The sequence below is a fragment of the Macaca fascicularis genome, chromosome 19, assembly GCF_037993035.2.
Source record: "Macaca fascicularis isolate 582-1 chromosome 19, T2T-MFA8v1.1".
NCBI classification, from domain to species: Eukaryota; Metazoa; Chordata; class Mammalia; order Primates; family Cercopithecidae; genus Macaca; species Macaca fascicularis.
This window is the reverse complement of record NC_088393.1, coordinates 4326837-4345656: the sequence shown is the minus strand read 5'-3', so window position 1 is coordinate 4345656 and position 18820 is coordinate 4326837. Positions and strand designations below refer to the sequence as shown.

At 61.3% G+C, this 18820-nt stretch overlaps 1 protein-coding gene across 2 annotated transcripts; it reads left to right on the top strand.

Moving 5' to 3' along the window:
• The first annotated feature begins 331 nt into the window (after positions 1 to 331).
• CACTIN (cactin, spliceosome C complex subunit) lies at positions 332 to 17140 on the top strand. 2 transcript variants are annotated; one of them, XM_005587519.4, is made up of 10 exons: positions 332 to 538; positions 3743 to 4217; positions 6838 to 6933; positions 7346 to 7491; positions 8389 to 8551; positions 8647 to 8761; positions 13196 to 13388; positions 14187 to 14309; positions 14413 to 14720; positions 15385 to 17140. In XM_005587519.4, exons 1-10 carry the CDS (start codon positions 366 to 368, stop codon positions 15873 to 15875), a joined length of 2283 nt encoding a protein of 760 aa, XP_005587576.2. In that variant the 5' UTR covers positions 332 to 365; the 3' UTR covers positions 15876 to 17140. The 2 variants fall into 2 exon arrangements, with proteins under 2 accessions (XP_005587576.2, XP_073881440.1); XM_074025339.1 differs by having other exon boundaries at positions 332 to 763.
• Positions 17141 to 18820: the final 1680 nt, after the last annotated feature.

Sequence of the window (18820 nt, the reverse complement as noted above, 5' to 3'; positions counted from 1 at the left end):
CTTATTGGTCCCGCCTCCGCAGGCCCCTCCCCGCATAAGGTGCCTAGTTTGCCCTTGCCCGGCCCACAGTTTCTCAGGCCCCCTGAGGCGCGGGGACCCGCCTGGGGCTGCCTCCGACACTGCCTGAAAGGAGAACCCCTCGCCCTGGAGCCTACAATGTCAGTGGAGTCCATCACGCGGTCCACATTTTCAGATGTAGTAGAGAGTCTGGGGCGTCGGAGTCCTTGCAGGCTGTGGCGGCGTGATGGGTTGTTCTCTCCTGGCTCAGGCCCGGACGGGGCAGTCTGGAGAGCGCCGTGAGCGAGAAAGGCCCCCAGCGCCGGCTTCGGCTATTGGTGTCAGCGTCGCGGCCACTGGCCCAGCCGATGGGTCGGGACACACGCTCGCGCTCGCGGTCAGCGGGTCGCCGCGGCCGAAGGCAGCGGAGCCAGAGCGGGAGCCGGAGCCGAAGTCGGAGCAGGAGCCATGGGCGGCGAAACCGGCGGCGCCGGGAGGACGAGGGACGGCGCAGACGGAGGCGGCGGAGCCGGGAGCGTAGGTGGGGTCGCTGCGGGAGCAGCGCTGGGGATCCGGCTCCTACCTCAGGAGCGCCCGACCGAGGGTTGGAGATCCCGGGGAACTGGGAGATCCCCGACTTACTCGGGGAGGGCTTCCTGGAGAAGGGGACAACTGACCACGAGTCGCAGTTAACCTGGCAGCGGAAGGAAGGCGAGAGGCGTTCCAGGCAGGGGACCGGGTGGTTGGAGGGACAGCCCGGAGCCGGGTGAGCGAAGCGGCGGGGAGGTAACCAGAGACCAGATCATATCGAGCCCTTTGTGCTCAGCACATTGGATCTTGGTTATTAGTCGGAGGGAAATGGGGAGCCTTGAGAGGAATTTGGGCAGGGGAGTGACGTGGACTGACTGACTGTGCAAACTTTCTGGCTTTGAGGTGGAGAAGGGATGGAGCGGGGTGGGCAGGAGCGGCATCAGAGGAGGACGGCACGGTTGTCCAGAGAGTAGATGATGGCAGCCTCGATGAGAGAGAGGCTGTAGGCAACCACAGCGGGGAAAGTGCATAGATTTCAGAGGGATTCTGGAAGTAGAGGTGACAGCATTTGCTAATGGAGGTGGACTGTGGGAGGGAAGAAGACTCGGTGTCAGCTGGCAGGATTCACAGCTGACTCCTAGTACCTTAATCTCAGCTTCCCCATGGCCCACGGTCCTTTGCTTCTGGAGATGGGACACTTAGTCGGATTTGCCTTGAGCTGGGTCCTGTACAGAGAAACCAGAATGGTGACAGGGACTGATTCCCAGACCGGGGCTCCAGTGCTGGCTCAGCCCCTTCGTGGCTGTGACACTCAGGCCAGTTTTGCCTCACTCTGGGCCAAGTTCACTCATCTGCTGTGGTTGTTTGTTTGTTTGTTTTTGAGACAGAGTCTTCCTCTGTCGCCCAGGCTTGGGTGGAGTGGCGCCATCTCAGCTCACTGTTACCTGTGCCTCCCGGGTTCAAGCGATTCTTCAGCCTCAGCCTCCCGGGTAGCTGAGATTACAGGTGCATGTTGCCAACCCAGCTAATTTTTGTATTTTTTAGTAGAGCTGGGGTTTCTCCATGTTGGCCAGGCAGGTCTTGAACTCCTGACCTCAAGTGATCCTGGCCCTCAAGAGATCTCCCAAAGTGCTGGGATTACAGGCGTGAGCCACCATGCCTGGCCATAAGTCTTGTTTTTATTTTTATTTTTTATTTTTTTTAATTTTTTTTGAGACAGAGTCTCGCTCTGTCACCCAGGCTGGAGTGCAGTGGCCGGATCTCGGCTCACTGCAAGCTCCGCCTCCCGGGTTCACGCCATTCTCCTGCCTCAGCCTCCCGACTAGCTGGGACTACAGGCGCCCGCGACCTCGCCCGGCTAGTTTTTTGTATTTTCTAGTAGAGACGGGGTTTCACCGTGTTAGCCAGGATGGTCTCGATCTCTTGACCTTGTGATCATCCCGTCTCGGCCTCCCAAAGTGCTGGGATTACAGGCTTGAGCCACTGCGCCCGGCCTGTATTTTTTTAGTAGAGACGGGGTTTCACCGTGTTAGCCAGGATGGTCTCGATTTCCTGAGCTCGTGATCCACCTGTCTCGGCCTCCCAAAGTGCTGGGATTACAGGCTTGAGTCCCCGCGCGCGGCCATTTTTTTTATTTTTGAGACGGAGTCTCGCTCTGTCCCCCAGGCTGGAGTGCAGTGGCCGGATCTCAGCTCACTGCAAGCTCCGCCCCCCGGGTTCACGCCATTCTCCTGCCTCAGCCTCCCGAGTAGCTGGGACTACAGGCGCCCGCCACCTTGCCTGGCTAGTTTTTTTGTATTTTTTAGTAGAGAAGGGGTTTCACCGTGTTAGCCAGGATGGTCTCAACCTCCTGACCTCATGATCCGCCCACCTTGGCCCCCCAAAGTGTTGGGATTACAGGTGTGAGCCACTGCACCTGGCCGCATAAGTCTTGTTAATGTCATCTTTGTGTTTTTTTGTCTGCCATTTTCTGGTAGTGGAATTATTTGCAATAATTTGCCACACTAGATATATAGTTAGAATTAATGTTCAGGAAAATTCAATCGAATTTGTGGCCAATATTTAAGGGCTCCGCAATGATTGGTTTCAACATAGTTTAGATTTTTTGGTATGAGCTTAATGGGTAGAACATTTAACAAAATATTTGGCAGTTCTGTGTGTACAAAGACGCCTAAACGTGACTGGGTGCAGTGGCTCACATCTGTAATCCCAGCACTTCGGGAGGCTAAGACAGAAGGCTTGCCTGAGCCCAGGAGTTCAAGACCAGCCTGGGCAACATAGCAAGAACCCCTCTGTTCAAAAAATGTAAAAAGTTAGCTGGGTGTGGTGGTGTGCGCCTGTAGTCCCAGCTACTCAGGAGGCTGAGGCGAGAGGATGGCTTGAGCCCAGGAGGTCAAGGCTGCAGTGAGCTCTGATCGTGCCACTGCACTCCAGCCTGGGTGACAGAGGCAGACCCTCTCTCTACTGAATAAAAATATAGACCTTGTCTCCAGTAGACTTTGTGTCTAATAGACCCTGTCTCTAATAAATAAAATTAAAGGCCCTTGAACCACCCCTGGGGTTGTGCATCTTCCATTCCCTGCGCTCTATTGTGTTAACTCCTGTCCATCCTGTGGGACCAGTTCAAATGCCACTTCCATCTAGGAAGCCCTCCCTTGACAACCTAGATGCGTTCGGGTCGCCTGGTTCATACCCTTATAACTCCTGCACCACCAGCCCCAGCCACCTCCCTGCCGTCGCCTCCTCCCTCTCCGCCACACTCTGTCTCAGCCACACAGCCTCCTTGTTGTTCTTACAACGTGCCAAGTCAGTGCCTCTAGGCCCTTACTCTTGTTCTGCCTCGAACACTCTCCCTCCAAATCCACCCATCGCTGCCTCCCCACTCCCTCCAGACCTTGGCGCAGTGTCAGCTCCTGAGAGAGCCCCTCTCTGCCCTGGGCCCTGCAGCCCCAGCCCCTGTGCTCGGCATCTACTCTCTGTGGCTTCTGCCTCTGCCTGCTGTTGCATGGTGTGTTTATTTATTGCTCTCTTCCTTGTTGGGACCCACCAGAGGGTAAGCCCAGGAAGGCAGAAGCCATCAGTATTTGAGTCACTGCTACATCCCCAGAACCTAGAACAGTGCCTGCCCCCCTCCCCCTATGGGCACCCAGTAAGCATCTGTGGAGCAGATGACAGCAGCAGGCACTGAGCAGGCGTCCATGGGTCCTCTCTGCAGGTCAGATTCGGAGGAAGAGCGGTGGCAGCACTCAGGGATGCGAAGCCGGAGCCCCCCGCGGTCCCGGTGGTGCTCGAGGGATGGGTCCTCTCAGTCAGACTCGGGAGAGGAGCAGTCACGGGGCCAGTGGGCTCACCGGCGACGGCGTGCGCGCTCCTGGTCCCCTAGCTCCTCAGCATCCAGCTCTGCGTCTCCACGGCGATCCCAGAGCCCCCGGGCGGCCGCGGCCGCCCTGAGCCAGCAGCAGAACCTGCAGGAGCGGCTGCGCCTGCGGGAGGAGCGGAAGCAGCAGGAGGAGCTGATGAAGGCCTTCGAGACGCCCGAGGAGAAGCGCGCACGGCGGCTGGCCAAGAAGGAGGCCAAGGAGCGCAAGAAGCGGGAGAAGATGGGCTGGGGTGAGGAGTACATGGGCTACACCAACACCGACAACCCCTTCGGAGACAACAACCTGCTGGGCACCTTCATCTGGAACAAGGTGGGCCCCGCCGGGTGGCGGCCTCTGTCCCTGTAGCATTTCCGCTGTTTCTGGAGACCCCAACACTCGAGACACTCCCAGCCCGCACTCAATCATGAAAGATCGCATGAGCCAGCTTCTGCCGCCATCAGCTTTTTTTTTTTTTTTTTTTTTTTGGACACAGGGTCTCGCTCTGTCGCCCAGGCTGGAGTGCAGTGCGTGATTGTGGCACACTGCAGCCTTGACCTCCTGGCCTCCAGCGATCCTCCTTCCTCAACCTTTTGACTTTCTGGGACCACAAGCACCACCACCATGGCCAGCTAATTTTGTATTTTTTTGTAGCGATGGAGTCTCACTGTGTTGGCCAGGCTGGTCTCGAACTCCTAAGCTCAAGTGATTTTCCCACCTTAGCCTCCCAGAGTTCTGGGATTACAGGTGTGAGCCACTGCGCCCGGCTCACCATCACTTTCTTGCCATTAGCTGTGTCTCTTGCGGTGTAAGCTTCAGCTATTCTTTGCCCCGAACACCAGCCCAACCTGAAACCTGTCTGGAGAGCCAGCTCTTGGCATCACGTACCCAGGACAGGGTTCCACAGTTCCAGGTGCTCTGTCGTCTTGAGCTGGTTGTTTCGTTCTGCGCCTCGCATGTAACCACTAGCCACACTGGTGGCAAAAAACAACAGAACTTTTCATCTCTTCGTTCTGGAGGCCAGAAGTCCAAAATCAAGACGCGGGCAGGTGTGGGCAGGACCGCACTCCCTCCGGGGGCCGAGGGGAACCCCTCCTGCCTCTCCCAGCTCCCAGTCATGGCTGGTGATTCCTGAGCCCTCCCTGGCTCGTAGCCGCAGAACCCGGTCTGTTCCTGTGTTGCGTGGCTGGCTCTCTTCCCATCTCCGCCTCCACACGGCCTTCTCCTCCGTGTGTCTGTGTCTGAATGTTCCTCTTCTCGTGAGGATACCAGGCGTTGGATGAGGGCCTGCCACCTCCAGGATGACGTCATCTTACCTACGTCTGCGAGACGTCATCACTTTTTTTTTCTTTTTGAGACAGAGTCTCGCTCTGTTGTCCAGGCTGGAGTGCAGTGGCGCGATCCTGGCTCACTGCAACCTCCGCCTCCCAGGTTCAAGTGATTCCCGTGCCTCAGCCTCCCAAGTAGCTGGAATCACAGGCGTGTGCCACCACACTCGGCTCATTTTTGTATTTCTAGTAGAGATGGAGTTGAACCATGTTGGTCAGGCTGGTCTCGAGCTCCTGACCTCAAGTGATCCGCCTGCCTTGGCCTCCCAAAGTGCTGGGATTACAGGTGTGAGCCACCGTGCCCGGCCAAGACCTCCTTTCACATAGGGTCACGGTTATAGCTACAGGGGTTCAGACGGGGATGTGCCTGTGGGGGACACAGCTCATCTGAAGCAGCGCCCACTTGTGGAGGGGGTGGAGCAGGCAACGGGTGGGCTGGGCCGACTGCACCTGCTCGCCGGTTGTGCAGTTGGGAGCTGTGGGGTCCCCAGGTGGCTTCTGCCCAGTGTCATCTGAGAACACAGCGGGCTCCTTCCGCCTTGGGGCCCTCACCCCGCTGCACCCCTGCCTGGCCACACTCTGCCCCTTCCCGGGCTGTTCTCTTTTGTCAGGCCTCAACTGACATGTCCCCCCTTGAGAGAGCCCTTCCTGGCCCCTTGCTCCCCAGGCCCCCCAGGGTTCTTTATTGAGGCACCCACTGCTGCCTGGCACTTCATCGCCACTGTGTGCTGTGCGCCTGCGGTGTGCTGGGCACCGCCGTGAGCCCTGGGAGGGCAGCCGTGGAGGAGGAAGATGCGGTCATCATTAACACTTGTGGAAGTGGCCCCAGGCTGGGCTGGATAGACCACAGAGTGGCCTGGGCATCTAGGGGGTGGTCCCCAGCCGGGCAGCCTGTGTCCCTGGAGGCAGGTTCTTCTGGGTGGCAGGGGGTCCTGGAACACCCTCATGGCGATGGGGCACCTGGAACCTGGGGAGGGTGGTTGGGAAGTGGGGGCTCCGTACCAGGCTCCTAGATAGCTGCTGGAAGAAGCCAGCTTTGAGGGGCTCCAGGCTGGGACGGTGCCCATCCATGGCTGCCCCGTGCCCTGCTGTGTGGGCCGGGCCCCATGACCCCACAGGTTTGCTTTCAGAGCCGCTGCTGCCTCCACTCACTGTTCCTGCCCCCCTCCACGCGCAGTGGGGGACCCTGACTTACTGAGGTCATGGCCTTCACATCTGAAGCAGCCAGACTCCTGGGTAAAGCGAGTCAGCAGGCCCGGAGCAAGGCTGTTCTGTTGGGGGCTGGGGAGGCCCTGATCGAGGCCCTCCTGTTGGGAGTTGGGGTGGCCCCAAGCAAGTCCCTCCTGTTGGGATTGGGGTGGCCCTGAGTGAGGCCCCTGTTGGAAGTTGGGGTGGCCCCTTCTTCCCCTTTGCATACACCTCACTCCCAGTGGGGCTCCGTGTCTGTGCTGAATTGGATCCACTTGGTTTCAGGAGCATTGAGGAGGGGGTTGGAAGACGTGCAGTGCGGGCAGGTTGCCTCTCTCTGCAAAACGAGGGCCGTGGTCAATCTCTTGGACGAAGGAGCCGAGGAGGGAGGCGAGGGGGCAGGTCTGTGCTCAGACGGGTGTGCTTGGTGCTTCCAGGCCCTAGAGAAGAAGGGGATCAGCCACCTGGAGGAGAAGGAGCTGAAGGAGCGGAACAAGAGGATCCAGGAGGACAACCGACTGGAGCTGCAGAAGGTAGGCGCCCACCAGCCTGCTGGGCAGGGCCCTCCCTCTCCAGGGCCTGGAGGCCCACCCCCTGTGGCGGAACTTGAAGGGGCTTAGGTGGGAAGTCCCAGGGGCTGGCTTCAGGTAAGGCTGGATCCAGGGTCTCAGACCATGGACCCAGGAAGCCGTTTCCCTCCACCTTGGCTCTGCTGGCCTCGGGCCTTCACTCCGAGATGCTCCCTTCAGGGTCGCCGAGAGGACCCCAGTGCTCTGAGCTGCTGAGTCTCAAGGCAGGAGGGCCCTCCCTTCCCAAGGTCTGTCCACCAGCACAGGCATCTCCGGACCAATCCCTGTGCCCAGGGCAGCCAGGTGGGGGCTGGGCCCCCATCGCAGCCCAGCAGACCCCACGGCCCCGGCTGCCCTCAGCCTCCTGTGCCTGCAGGTGAAGCAGCTGCGACTGGAGCGGGAGCGCGAGAAGGCCATGCGCGAGCAGGAGCTGGAGATGCTGCAGCGTGAGAAGGAGGCGGAGCACTTCAAGACGTGGGAGGAGCAGGAGGACAACTTCCACCTCCAGCAGGCCAAACTGCGGTGCGCCGGGGCCTCCCCTCCCCCAACTCAGACTCGAGCCAGGGCCGGGCACTGGCTGGCACCCTGCACCCTGTCTGGAGGCCACTGCTCTCCCACCCCTCAGGGTCCCACGCGGCACTTCCTGGAACCTTCGCTTCCTGACCCCTTCCCGGGCAGCGAGGCTCCTGCCTCCTGCCCTCCCCCGCTGGACTGGGTGCAGAGGAGACGGGCCCAGGTGTACGGCACCCCACGCCACCGTGCGTGCTGGACGCCGGGCCTGCACCAACCGCGGGTGTCCCTCCCACACTCTGCCCACGAGGGCGGCGCCCCTGTCCACCCGGTTTACAGACAAGGAAGCTGAGGCTCCGGGGTATTCCTGCTTGCCCTGGGCCCTGTGGTGGGTGACATCAGGCTCCTCCCAGCTCAGGCCTGCCTGGTGACGGGTTCTCTTGGGTTGGACCAGGGGCCGCCCGCCACACGTACCCCTGCAGGCCCAGAGCAGAAGCCCTGGCTCTCCGGCCCGAGTTGTCTGCCTGGGGGAGGAGGTGGTTGTGAGGCAGGGACTGCTCTGGCCCCTCAGCCTGCCTCTGCTTCCGCTCCTCCACTCTTCCCCATCACCGTCCACATAGAAGCCGCCCTCCCGGGCACAGCCCAGAGGCCCTCCAGGAAGCCCCTCCCACCTGGCCCACGCTCCGGGCCCACGCTGTGTGCACTTTGCCCTGCTGGCCTGTGCCCTCTGGCTGACCCGGCTCACTCTACCTTGTGCCTCCTCCTCTTCCTGCAGGAAGCCTTCCCTGACCACCCCCAGCATGTTAGGTCCCCTTCCCAGTTCCCACTGGTGCAGTCACCCCAAGGGCAGGGCGTTCAGCGTGGAGGGTACAGCCCAGGCTCTGACACCACCTTCCCCGCTTCCCACAGCTCCAAGATCCGCATCCGGGACGGGCGGGCCAAGCCCATCGACCTGCTGGCCAAGTACATCAGCGCCGAGGATGACGACCTGGCCGTGGAGATGCACGAGCCCTACACGTTCCTCAACGGCCTCACCGTGGCCGACATGGAGGACCTGCTGGAGGACATCCAGGTACCCGGTCCCACCCGATGCTCCTCCAACCTGCACACTCGGCCCCATCCCACCCCAGCCACGCTTGTGCCCTGACCCCCGCCCCCTGCCCCCAGGTCTACATGGAGCTGGAGCAGGGCAAGAATGCCGACTTCTGGCGGGATATGACCACCATCACCGAGGACGAGATCTCCAAGCTCCGCAAGCTGGAGGCCTCGGGCAAGGGGCCAGGTAACTGTGGGTGTGCACCTGGGCTCTGGGGGAGCTGCGGGGGCTGCAGGGTTCACCCGGAAGCCTCAGACTTGCTGTGGGGCCTGGTGCTCTCTTCAGGCCTCAGTTTCCCCAACTGGAGCCTCCCCTTCTGGGCCGAGCCACCAGGGGGCGGCAGCAGCAGGCAGTAGGCCCTGGGAGGGGTGCAGGGGGACGGGCCTCTGTCTGGGGTGCAGGGCCAGCAGTGTCCAGATCCAGCATCCGGTAAACGCTGGCTCGGCGGTGCCTGGCCTCCCGGAGCTGCAGGGCTTTCTGCTCGGGTTTCAGTGCTCACGGTGGTCCTGCCTGTGTGAGCAGGTCTCACTCCACGCGGCCTGAAGGCCGTGCAGCCCTGGTTCAGGGCGCTCCTCTTCCCACGGGTCAGTCCATGCTCCTCCAACCTGATGGGCTTTTAAAATCACGTTTCCCTCCCCTCCGTGCACACATATGGTCACCCGGGACGCTCTAAAGCGTCTACCCCGAGCACTGCAGACATTCGGGCTGGGCCGTTCCCTAGGGTGGGGCCGTCCTGGGCACTGCGGGGTGCTGAGCAACGTCTCCGGCCTCCACCCACCCCGGGTCAGGAACATCCCTAGTCCTGACAACCGCAGATGTCCCAGACATCACCCAGAGTCCCCTGGGGGCAGAATTGCCCTAGATGGGACCCCCCGTATAAAAGCCAACCACAGCAGCCCCGGCCCCTCTCCCCCAAAATCCACACCCCAGCAGCTGCTGTAACAATGCCTGGCTCTCATGGGCCACGCATCCCTGTCAGCAGACCCGGTCCTTCCGCTGCCCTCTCTCTCAGGCCTTGGCTGCCACCAGCCCATGGTGGCCGAGGATCCCTGGAGGCTGGGTCAGTGTCATTTACAGCCCTTAGCATGGTCTGTGGCAGGTCCTTCTAGGAAAGAGCCTGTGACTTTCCTCTTTTCCAGGGGAGCTTGTCTTCCCCAGAGGTGGAGGTCACTCAGCCATCCCGTCCCTCCAGTGGTTGCCTCGGTGGGGCGCATCCTCCCGTAACCTCAGAGAGGCAGGGCAGTTCTCCAGCATCAGAGATGTGTCCGTAAGGGTCTTTGTGTGCTCCTGCTGGTGGCAGTAGGGCTGGAGAAAGACTTCTGGGGGCAGCACATTTTCCTTCAGAAGCCCCAGACCCTACAGGCTGGCTGCAGGAAGCCTGGGAGGTATTTCCACCATTGCCTAGGCCCTGCCCTCTCCCATAAGCCTGGGAGGCATTTCCACCATTGCCTAGGCCCTGCCCTCTCCCATAAGCCTGGGAGGCATTTCCACCATTGCCTAGGCCCTGCCCTCTCCCATAAGCCTGGGAGGCATTTCCACCATTGCCTAGGCCCTGCCCTCTCCCATAAGCCTGGGAGGTATTTCCAGCATGCCCCATTGTCCTAGGCCCCAGCCTCTTCCGTCCCTTCCATGGCCTTCTGCCTCCACCACGTCTGCCTCAGCCCACCTTCCCCCTCACACATTACAGCTGGGGACCCCAGGTGGCTTTGGTGTTCTCTGAGGGAGTTTTTCTGATTCTCCTTTCAGCATGATTTCCAGGAGTAGGGAAACGAGGGGTCTTGATTTTGCTGTTCCCCCAGAGACCCACAGAGCCTCTGTCTTGGTCTTCTTAAATTAATTGCGCTTTTTCTTTTACTTTTCATTTTTCAGAGACAAGGTTTCGCTCTGTCGCCCAGGCTAGAGTTGAGTGGCATGATCAAGGCTCACTGTAGCCTCGACTTTCTGGGCTTAGGTGATCCTCCCGCCTCAGCCTCCCTAGTAGCTGGGACTACAGACACTTACCACCATACCCAGCTAATTTATTTTATTTTACTTATTTTTTGAGAAGGAGTCTCACTCTGTCACCAGCTTGGAGTGCAGTGGTGCGATCTCAGCTCACTGCGATCTCCGCCTCCCAGATTCAAGCGATTCTCCTGCCTCAGCTGCCCAAGTAGCTGGGACTACAGACGCGTGCCAACACGCCCAACTAATTTTTGTATTTTTAGTAGAGACGGGGTTTCACCATGTTGGCCAAGATGGTCTCAATCTCTTGACCTCATGATCCACCCGCCTCAGCCTCCCAAAGTGCTGGGATTACAGGTGTGAGCCACCGTGCCCAGCCACTTTTTAAATTTTTTTGTAGAGATGGGGTCTCACTGTGTTGCCCAGGCTGGTCTTGAACTCCTGGCCTCAAGCAATCCTCCTGCCTCATCTCCAAAAGGGCTAGGATTAAAGGCGTGAGCCACTGCATACTTTTTCTTTTCTTACAAAATTATTTAAGTTTTTTATTTCTGTACATTATTGGGGAACAGGTGGTGTTGGTTACATGAATAAGGTGTTTTTGTTGTTGTTTTTGGTTTTTTTCTTTTTCTTTTTGAGACGGAGTTTTGCTCTGTCGCCAGGCTGGAGTGCAGTGGCACGATCTCAGCTCACTGCAACCTCTGCCTCCCGGGTTCAAGTGATTCCCCTGCCTCAGCCTGCCAAGTAGCTGGGATTACAGGCGCACCACCACACCCGGGTAATGTTTTGTATTTTAGTAGAGACAGGGTTTCACGATGTTAGCCAAGATGGTCTTGATCTTCTGACCTCGTAATCCACCCACCTCAGCCTCCCAAAGTGCTGGGATTACAGGTGTGAGCCACCGCGCCTGGCCAGTTACATGAATGAGTTCTTTAATGGTGATTTGTGAGATTTTGGTGCACCTAGCTTTTTCTAGGAAGTTCTAACCCTACAGTAGGTTGTGCAGTAGAAAATGGGTATCATCCCAGCTCAGCCTCATTAGCCTCCCACCCTGTATAGGGCCTGGCCTCTCTCCACGCAACCCTGGGGCCCTTGGCCTGCACCCCCAGCCTCTAGCAGCTGCTGGGGCCCCCCTAAACCCTGTGGGCCCCCTTGTGGGCATTCGGGAGGTGACCAGACATGCAGCAGCACGTCCAGACCGACTTTCTATAAACGCTGACTCGGCGGCGCCTGGCGTCCCGGGAGCCGCGCAGCTGGGCTCTTCTGCTCGGGTTTCAGTGTTCGTGGCAGCCCCGCCTGTCCGAGCACAGCCACGCTCTGCTTGGCTGCGGCTGCCACAGCTTCCATTGCCACTTAGGGCCCAGCAAAGGGGCTGCAGCTCTGGGTGCCGATTCCACGGTCCCAGGTGATTGGCTGGAGGGGAGTCGGGTTCGTCTAGACTCTATCTAGTCCCCTATGGTCTGGGTGTGGGCCTCTTGACCCTCTGTCCGCCAGTGGGGACTGGAGAAGGCAGGTTTCGAGCAGGGTGCCTGTGCTGGTCACCTCCACCTGGTGTGTCCCCAACAACCATACACCAAGCTGCCTGTGGGCCCAGCACGGTGCGGGGAGCGGCAGCAGCGAGCCTCAGTGCCCGCCTCGGGAAGCTGCCATCGATGGATGGTCAGGGAGGGCTTCCTGGCGGAAGGGATGTTCTCACTGAGCATGGAGGATGCGAGGAATGCAGGAGGCGAACGGGACAGAGAAGGATGGGTGGCTGGCAGGAAGCACAGCGCGTGCAAAGGCCCAGAGGTGACAGGGGTCAGGCATGGGCAGCAAGGGGGCAGGGTTGTGAGGTGGGGGCAGGGTTGTGAGGTGAGGCCAGACCCAGCGGGGTGGGTGGCAGTGTCCTCAAAGCAGCCCTGAGGCTGCCAGCATGCCACGTGGTGTGGGCAGAGCACGTGGAGGCAGGCTGGGCTCCAGCCTCCCAGCACCCACTCCCGCCGTCAGTGGCCTCCCCGTCTATCGAGGAGGGACTTGAGCCTCGGGCCCCCGGGCCAGTGGTAGATGCCAGACAGACTCCCTGTAGGATGGGGGGCGGCCCCAGGACTTCCCCAGGGGCCAGCAGGGCGGCCTTCTTTGCCAGGGCAGAGCTCCCTGGATCATTGGGCTTCACAGAGGGAAATCAAGGCCCAGAGAGGGCAAGCCACTTGCCCACAGTCACACAGCCCAGGCTGGCAGAGCAGATCTGAATTCCAGAGAACTTGGCTACCGAGCACACCCCTCACCCCCTCATGGGCTGCCCAAGGCCAGGGCAGAGTTGCGCCAGGTTGGTGGGCCGGGCCCATGACCAGGGTTCCCAGACCCACGTCAGACTCACCTAGGGAGGTCATTCTCAGGGCTGAGAATGCCAGTTGTGGCCTCCCCGACGCTAGGGGCCTGGGCCTCCAGGCAAGGCAGCATCTGCATTTTAACATGGCTCCCAGCCTCCGCCCACCCCTCCCCTCCTCTGCGGCCAGGGCAGGGGCAACCTGAGACCAGGGAGGAGGCGGGACCCCTGTGAGGGGAGGGAACGGGACTGGATGGGACCCCTGTGGGGGAAGAGTGAGGGAGAGGGACCCCCCCATGGCAGGGGAGGAGGCCCTGATGGGGTGGAGGAGCATCCAGGCAATGTGGAACCACCCCCATGGCCCCACCCCGCTGCAGGTGAGCGCCGCGAGGGGGTCAACGCCTCCGTCAGCTCCGATGTGCAGTCGGTGTTCAAGGGGAAGACATACAACCAGCTGCAGGTCATCTTCCAGGGCATCGAGGGCAAGATCCGCGCTGGGGGCCCCAACCTGGACATGGGCTACTGGGAGAGCCTCCTGCAGCAGCTGCGTGCCCACATGGCACGGGCCCGGTGAGCACTGGGTGCGGGCACCAGGGGTGGTGCCGTCCAGGTGGGGTGGGTTTCGCCCCTCCTGGGTCCTGGGTGGGGTGGGTGTCGCCTCCTCCTGGGACCTTGTGGGGTGGAGGGGGTAGGAAAGTGCCAACTGGCCGGGGCCCACCTATATGAGTGATGAAGGAGGGCCGGGGGTCGCGCAGGCCCGCCCCCTCGCGGGAAGGCCCCAGGATGCTCCGGTGCCCTCACCCGGAGTCCTGAGCCCCGTTGGTCTCACAGGGCTCCCCAGGAGCTTCTACCGTTTAACGAGTACTTGGCTCCAGCAGCCATGGCATCACGGGAAGCCCTGAGGCCGCCTGCCTGTCCATGCTGCCTTCCACCCAGGCCCGCGCCCTCCCGGCGCTGTTGCCTCCTGGCCTCTGGCTGTGTACAGATTCCTGGAGTGCTTTTGGCACCGCTGTGTAAATACATGTTTCCCTTGCTAATCCGTAAACGTCTCTAAATTTATCATGCTTGTTGGCTGGTGTCCTGCTGGGCCCCTTCTCCTGGCCAGCCCCAGCCACAAGACACTGAGACTCCAGCGTGAGACCCAGACCCACCCCTCCCTGCCCCAGGATGGTTCTCCGGGTAGCTGGGTCCCCTCGTCCTCGCTCCCATAAGCCTTGACCCTGAACTGGCCAAGCGTCCCAGCCAGAGCTGTGGCTGCTCGCCACCTTCTCAGGGTCTTTGCAGCAAAAAGGGGGGTGAGAATCTCTGTGGGGGTGGGGCGCGGAGCCCCTCCGCCTCCACGTGGGTGACCCCGGCCCTGCATCCCAGGCTGCGCGAGCGCCACCAGGACGTGCTGCGGCAGAAGCTGTACAAACTGAAGCAGGAGCAGGGCGTGGAGAGCGAGCCACTGTTCCCCATCCTCAAGCAGGAGCCTCAGTCCCCCAGCCGCAGGTAGGCCCGGCCCGGCCGGCACCCCGGGACGCCGATGCAGATGCGGAACAGGATGGAGGGGCCGTGGGCGGCCTCCGCCCCTCCAACGCTCTCTCCTCCCCAGCCTGGAGCCTGAGGACGCGGCGCCCACCCCGCCCGGGCCCTCCTCGGAGGGCGGCCCCGTGGAGGCCGAGGTGGACGGCGCAGCCCCGACAGAGGGCGAGGGCGACGGCGACGGTGAGGGCGAGGGCGAGGGCGAGGCGGTGCTCATGGAGGAGGACTTGATTCAGCAGAGCCTGGATGACTACGACGCTGGCAGGTACAGCCCGCGGCTGCTCACGGCGCACGAGCTGCCACTGGACGCGCACGTGCTGGAGCCGGACGAGGACCTGCAGCGCCTGCAGCTCTCGCGCCAGCAGCTCCAGGTCACGGGTAAGGGCGGGGCTGGAGGCCAGGGGGCGGGGCCAGTGGGTCGAGCTGGGGGCGGGGCTGGAGATGCAGGGGGCGGGGCTCCTCCAGCCTCATTTCCTGGGGGAAGCCCCTGGCATCAATGGGTAGCTGCTCCATTCTTGTTCCCCGGGTCTCTGAGCATCCATTCAGTCACTTGCACGTGCCCTGGGGCGTTAACTCATTCATCCTGGGCTTGCTGGCCCGCTGGCCTTGGGGCCACAGGTGGTGGTAGCTTTCACCGGCTGCTGTCCGAGCACTCCCTGGGCGGCCTCCGTCCTAAGACAGAGGAGAAAATACCAGCTTCAGAAAATTCCTGGGCCAGGACCCCCTCGGGGGTCGTGCGTGGGGCTGGACCCCGCAGCCAGGCCCTAACCACCAGGCTCTCCTGCTGCTTGGCGGGGAAGCGCGCTGCGCTTGGTCCCCACCCAGGAGGACGATAGATAGGACAACCAAGGTCCGGGGCCCAGGGTGGATAGTGCGGGTCTTAGGGTCCCCCAGGCCCTGTCCCCCACCATGTGCCTTAGCCCGCCCCAGCCTGTTTCCCTTTTGTGGGAGACACCAGCGGCCTCCCCTGTCAGAGAGGCTGGGAGGGAGGCCAGGACGCAGGGGGAGGCCGAGGCCCGGGTGAACGCCGTCCCGCCCGCAGGAGACGCCAGCGAGAGCGCCGAGGACATCTTCTTCCGGCGGGCCAAGGAGGGCATGGGCCAGGACGAGGCGCAGTTCAGCGTGGAGATGCCGCTCACCGGCAAGGCCTACCTGTGGGCCGACAAGTACCGGCCACGCAAGCCGCGCTTCTTCAACCGCGTGCACACGGGCTTCGAGTGGAACAAGTACAACCAGACACACTACGACTTCGACAACCCGCCGCCCAAGATCGTGCAGGGCTACAAGTTCAACATCTTCTACCCCGACCTCATCGACAAGCGCTCCACGCCCGAGTACTTCCTGGAGGCCTGCCCCGACAACAAGGATTTCGCCATCCTGCGCTTCCACGCGGGGCCGCCCTACGAGGACATCGCCTTCAAGATCGTCAACCGCGAGTGGGAATACTCGCACCGCCACGGCTTCCGCTGCCAGTTTGCCAACGGCATCTTCCAGCTGTGGTTCCACTTCAAGCGCTACCGCTACCGGCGGTGATGCCCTGGGGAACGGCAGGCAGGTGTCCCCGGGGGCCGCAATAAAGGGACTTTGGTGAAGCTGACAGTGACTCCAGGGCCACTGTCTGGGCTGAAGGGCCACGGGTTCACGTCTCACCTCAGGCTGCATCTTCCCCTCGCCGGGCCTCTGTTTCCCCCTATGTAAAAGGAGGGTCACCGTAGAGCCTGCCTTGGTGAGCTGAGGACACGCTGGGACAGGCTGGCCCAGGCTCCCGATGCATCGGAGGGGGCGCTGGGGGCATCTTTAGAGCACGAGGGCGGCCAGCAGCTGCCAGCTGACCTCACTGCCCAGGCGGACACATTCCGCCGCCCCTCAGCCAGGCTGGGTGTGGGGTCCACAGGCCCTGCCCCAGTCGGCAGCCACACAGGTGCCCTGGAGATGGGCCAGCGGGGCCCAGGCTTGGCGGCGCCAGGCTTGTGAGAAGCAGGAAACTCAAGGCCAGCCCCGACACATCACGGGGCACCCATTGGGTGTGAGGCAGAGCCCGCGGCTGTGGGGCAGCTCCAGCCCTGCCCACAGGCCACCCTCACCCGCATTGGCAGCATTGAGGCCAGGACGCTGCTGGCACCCGATCCGCCACTGTGGAAGAGACCATCTGTGGACACCCAAACTCTGCAGGGCCCGTCCCCCAACTCACTGTGCTGGCTGTGGCTCCATTTCCCCGCAGCGGGGTGGGGAGGGTGCGTCCTCTCATGGTCATGGGAACCAAAAGCCACTGAGCCGTTCTCCCCCAGCCTCCGAGCACAGGGCCTGGAGGGCAGGGGCTCCCCAAGCCTGGGGGTTGGAGAATGGTGAGGGGCTTCCCCCAGGGATCCCCCCATCTGGCCTGCTCACAGGGCCTTGGGGCAGGAGACCAGTGACCCCGAGTTCTGCCCATGTCAGGACAGTAGCTTCTTCTCATTCCCCTTTCTCAGGCCAGGAGGGCCGAGGGCCACACGGATGCCACAGCCCAGGTTGGAGTGGCCCAGCCGGCAGGCTTGTTCCTTCAGCATCTGATGGGAACATCTCCAAAGGAAGCAAAATGGAATGTGCCTCCCGGACCCCCAAAGGGCCACCGAACCTCACCAGTCACCAGCCCCAGACCACCCACAGCCCCGCCCAGACGCCCTGCCTCATCTGGAAATAGTTTCGTTTGTTTCTCTAAAAAGACTTTTGTAGGTGGGAAAAAAGATATTTTATTCTCATGGAACTGGCCTATTGACAAGATTGCATGTTTTTTTAATAAACGTTTTATTTTAGAATAATCTCAGGTTTGCCGAAATGCAGAGTGTAGCGTCCCCAGCGCCCCACACCCGCTGCCCTAGTTGCTGGCAGCGTTTGTGCCCTAGTTGCTGGCAGCAACACAGCACCCAACTGGGGCCCGGTGGTCCCTCGGGAGCTGCGTTAGTGCCCGGGTCTGTCTTTGCCCCCCACCCCCTCTGCGTTGCTTCCCACAGTGGGGTGATGGTCCATTCCCCAGACGACGGGAGGGAGGGTACAAGGGTAGACACAGCTGCCGGCCTGGGCCCAGGCTGTTGTGGTGGCAGCGCTTGGCCATGCCTGGAGACATTCATGGTGGTCCCGCCTTGGGGCTGCCCCTGGCGTGGAGTGGGTGGAGGCCAGGGATGCTGCCCAGCGTGCCGCAGTGCCCAGGATGAGCCTCCCCAAATGTCCTCACTGCAGCAGGCAGAGGTGGGAGGCAGATCCTACACTCCCCCCGGTCACTGGTCACCTCCCAGCCCCGGCCTCTAACAGGATCCCAGGAGTTTCTGGCACGGGGCTTGGGAACTGGCCAGGGAAATGCATCTGATCAGAGTCCCCTCTCCACGCTGCAGACCCTGACCAGCCTCCTCCAGAATCCCAAATCGCATTGCAGCACACACGGCACTGCCATCCCCGGCCTAACCTTTAGCAGACATCACAAGTCGATAGCAGATGGCCAGAGCCATCTTAGAATCCTTTGGGCAGCCTCTTGCGTGAGTCCCTGGCCAGCTCCACCGCCGATCAGGACAGGCTGCTGGGAGCAGGGCTGAGTCCGGGCTGGACTCGGGAGGCACTTTTTCTTCTTTTGAGACAGGCTGGAGTACAGTGGCGTGATTGCAGCTCTACATCCTCAACACCACAAGGCACTTTTGAGCCCAGAGTGGTGTTTGAGACAGGCTGGGTTCTATAGTCACAGCCCAGGTTGTGTGTGCGTGGCTGGCGCAGTCCAGCCCATACCGGGCCTAACCCAGACCTCACACCAGCAGTATGTGACAGTATTTACTTCCATTTGGCTGCTCGGGAAACTGAGGCCCACAAAAGCCCACGTTTTCGAGCCCAGAAAGTGGCAGAGCCAGTATTAGAAACTGGGTTTCTCTACCTTGGAGAATGCCAATCCCAGACCACCATCCCTGTCCCTGCCTCAGTTTCCCCACCCGCCCCTGCAGAGGTCTCCCCAGCCCCAACATCCTGCTCCCTCCTCCTCACGTGCCCTTTGCACCCCAAGGGAGATGGCTGTCGTCTAACTGGCAAGGCATATGATTTGCCAGAGGCCTCCCAGGGCAGGGGGCACACAGGGCTCAGGCCAAGCTAAGGAGCCTGGGGGAGCAGGGCACCAGGGAGCTACGGAGGGCATGTGAGCCAGGGAGGGCCTCCGAGCTGGGTGTCAGGGAGACTCTGTAGGCAGACTGGAGGTGGGGGCCAGGGTTAGGCTCTGCACACCCCCACCCCATCTGCCTCATGACTCCCAACCCTGGCCTCAGGTTCACCCGGTGTCCTGGAAGCTGCTCCGCCCCCACCCCAACTTCCTGACTTTAGCTGTGTCCAGAGCTAAGAATAGAAGCTCCCTGCCCGGTCCTTGCGGAAACCGCAGCCACGGGGGGCACATCCTGAGCCTGGCCTCTGTTCCCACCATCTGCCCTCCAGCCCCTCACAACTCCGCCCACCAGAGCCTCCTGTGCTCC

Bases quoted from the DNA above. Each gene is read 5' to 3' on its own strand.
- CACTIN (XM_074025339.1), top strand. From the start codon at position 366: ATGGGTCGGGACACACGCTCGCGCTCGCGGTCAGCGGGTCGCCGCGGC. The intron at 6,934-7,345 runs GTAGGCGCCCAC...CTGTGCCTGCAG, and splicing joins ACCGACTGGAGCTGCAGAAG to GTGAAGCAGCTGCGACTGGA. The intron at 14,721-15,384 runs GTAAGGGCGGGG...TCCCGCCCGCAG, and splicing joins CCAGCAGCTCCAGGTCACGG to GAGACGCCAGCGAGAGCGCC.